The sequence below is a fragment of the Corapipo altera genome, unplaced genomic scaffold (genome assembly GCF_003945725.1).
Source record: "Corapipo altera isolate COAL_440 unplaced genomic scaffold, ASM394572v1 59959, whole genome shotgun sequence".
NCBI lineage: Eukaryota > Metazoa > Chordata > Aves > Passeriformes > Pipridae > Corapipo > Corapipo altera.
Window position 1 is genome coordinate 1,213 of NW_020887710.1, and position 2,505 is coordinate 3,717.

General features: G+C 63.2%; 1 protein-coding gene across 1 annotated transcript in view; it reads left to right on the forward strand.

The window, feature by feature from the left end:
* Positions 1-2,438, forward strand: part of LOC113941729 (4F2 cell-surface antigen heavy chain-like) — a 3,515-nt gene extending 1,077 nt beyond the window's left edge. The window contains exons 3-5 of the mRNA XM_027632867.1: positions 582-716; positions 1,081-1,140; positions 2,051-2,438. Coding sequence (XP_027488668.1) covers positions 582-716; positions 1,081-1,140; positions 2,051-2,377 — 522 coding nt within the window. The 3' untranslated portion in view covers positions 2,378-2,438. The remainder of the gene's footprint in view (positions 1-581; positions 717-1,080; positions 1,141-2,050) is intronic.
* Positions 2,439-2,505: the final 67 nt, after the last annotated feature.

A 2,505-nucleotide genomic window follows, 5' to 3' on the forward strand; every position in this document is an offset into this window, starting at 1 on the left:
TGCTGGGCTGGACTGTGAGTGACCCCAAACCTGCTCTGGGAACCCCAAAACCTCTCCTGAACTCCAAAACCTTCCCTGAACCCCAAAATGTGCTGGGCTGGACTGTGAGTGACCCCAAACCTCCCCTGAACCCCCAAACCGTGCTGGGCTGGACTGTGAGTGACTCCAAACCTGCTTTGGCTCCCCCAAAACCTTCCCTGAACCCCAAAACCTCTCCTGAACCCCCAAACCGTGCTGGGCTGGACTGTGAGTGACCCCAAATCTACTCTGGGACCCCCAAAACTTTCCCTGTACTCTAAAACCTTCCTTGAACTCCAAAATCTTCCCTGAACCCCAAACCGTGCTGGGCTGGATTGTGAGTGACCCCAAACCCCTTTGGGACCCCCAAACCCTCCTGAACCCCCAAACTGTGCTGGGCTGGACTGTGAGTGACCCCTGACCCCCTGGGACCCCCAAAACCTTCCCCACCCCAAATCCTGGCATCCCCCAACATCCCCCCTTCCCCCCCCACGTGTTTTGGGATCCCCCCCCCCCCTTGGCTTTTGGGGGTCCCAGAGGTGACAGAGCCCCTCCCCCCGCAGATGGGGACCCCCTGGGAGGCCTGGGGGAGCCCCCTGAGGACCCCCCAACTGCAGCTGCTGGTCTGGGGGCTCCCCGGGACCCCCGTGCTGAGCTACGGCGACGAGGTGGGGCTGGCCCGGCCCCCCGGCAGCAAGGTGGGATTTGGGGGGGTTGGGGGAAGATTTTGGGGGGCTGGGGGAGGATATTGGGAGTTTGGGGGGGTGGTTTGGGGGGTGGGGCTCATTTTTGGGGGGCTGTGGGGCTGGGGGGGGTTGGTGATCATTTTTAGGGGTTATGGGGGGATTTGGGGGCTTGGGGGAGGATTTTGGGGGACCAGGGGGGTGGTTGAGGGTCAGGGCTCTTTTTGGGGGGCTGTGGGAGAACATTGGGGGTTTGGGGGTCTCAGAGGAGAATTGAAAGGAACTTGGGGGGTAGGGATTTTGGGGGTCCAAGGGGTGGGGTTTTGGGGAGCTGGGGGGGATTTGGGGGTGACCCCGCCCCTTTCCCCTCCCCCCGCAGCCGCCCCCGATGCCGTGGGAGCGAATCCAGAAACTCCAGGAAAGCAAGAACGGCTCCGAGGTGGGCGGGGCTTCGGGGAGGGGGCGGGGACAGCTCTGAGGGGGGCGGGGCTTCAAGGAAAGGGCAGGAACAGCTCTGTGGTGGGCGGGGTTTGGGGGAGGGGGTGGGAACAACTCTGAGGTGGGCGGGGCTTTGGAGAGGGGGTGGGAACACCTCTGAGGTGGGCGGGGCCTCTGGTATGGGAGGGTCTCCTAGGAGGGGGCGGGGTCTCAAGGAAGGGGCGTGGCCTCAAGAAAGGGCGGCTCCTTTAAAGTAGCAATGGCCCTGGAGTGGGTGTGACACTGGAGGGCGGAGCTTTTGAGGGAGGGGGTGTGGCCTGAGATTAAGGGGTGGGACTTACTCATCTGTGTAGGGGTGGGGTTTGTCCTAAAAGGGGCGGGGCTTTCTTAAGCCTGGTGTTTTTAAAGGGGAAATGGCTGCCATGTTTTCTTAAAGGAGGAGTGGGAATCTTAGAAGGGGCGGGTCCACACTCGGCCACGCCCCCAGAGGGGCTGTTCTTCAAGGGGCAACAGCCCAGGGGGTGGGGCCGCCTCCTTACCTGGTTCTTGGGGGTGGGGCGAGTCCTTAAAAGGGCAACAAGCTCAGGTGTGTTTTTAAAGGGGCAATGCCAGGGATGGGGCTGTTCTTAAAGGGGCAACATCCCAAGTGGGTCCTTAAAGAGACAGTGCCTCAACCTCACTCCTAAAACGGCGATGCACCCTTAAAAGGGCAATACCATCTTTAAAAGGGCAATACCATCCTTAAAAGGGCAATACTGTTCTTAAAAGGGCAATACACCCTTAAAAGGGCAATACCATCCTTAAAAGGGCAATTCCACGAGGTTCACCCTTAAAAGGTCAGCACCCCATTTGTCCCCCCGAGGCCGTGTTTGGGGGTTCCCCAGCCCTGCTGACCCCCTTCTCTCCCTCAGTGGCAGGTGCTGGAGCTGTGCCGGGCCCTGGGCGTGCTGCGGGCGGGGGAGCGGTCGCTGTCGCTGGGCGGGGCCGAGGTGTTGCCGGCGGGCGGGGCCGTGGCCGTCCTGCGCCGCTGGGACCAGAACGACCGATTCCTGCTGGTGCTCAACCCCCGCGGGGAACCCCTGGGCCCGGTCAGCCTCCCCCAGGCCCTGCTGCCCCCCAGGGCCACCCTGCGCCTCAGCACCCACCGCAGCGGCCCCCAGAGCTCCGAGGTGGAGCTGGGGCAGCTGCAGCTGCAGCCCTACGAGGGGGTCCTGCTCAGCTTCCCCTACAACGCGTAGGGACCCCCCCTTGGCACCCCAAAAATGTCTCCCCCCCCCCCCCCCCCCCCCCCCCCCCCCCCCACAAAACTGCCTCGCTCGCCCCCCCCCCCCCCCCCCCACCAGCACAAAACTGCCTTGCTGGCCCC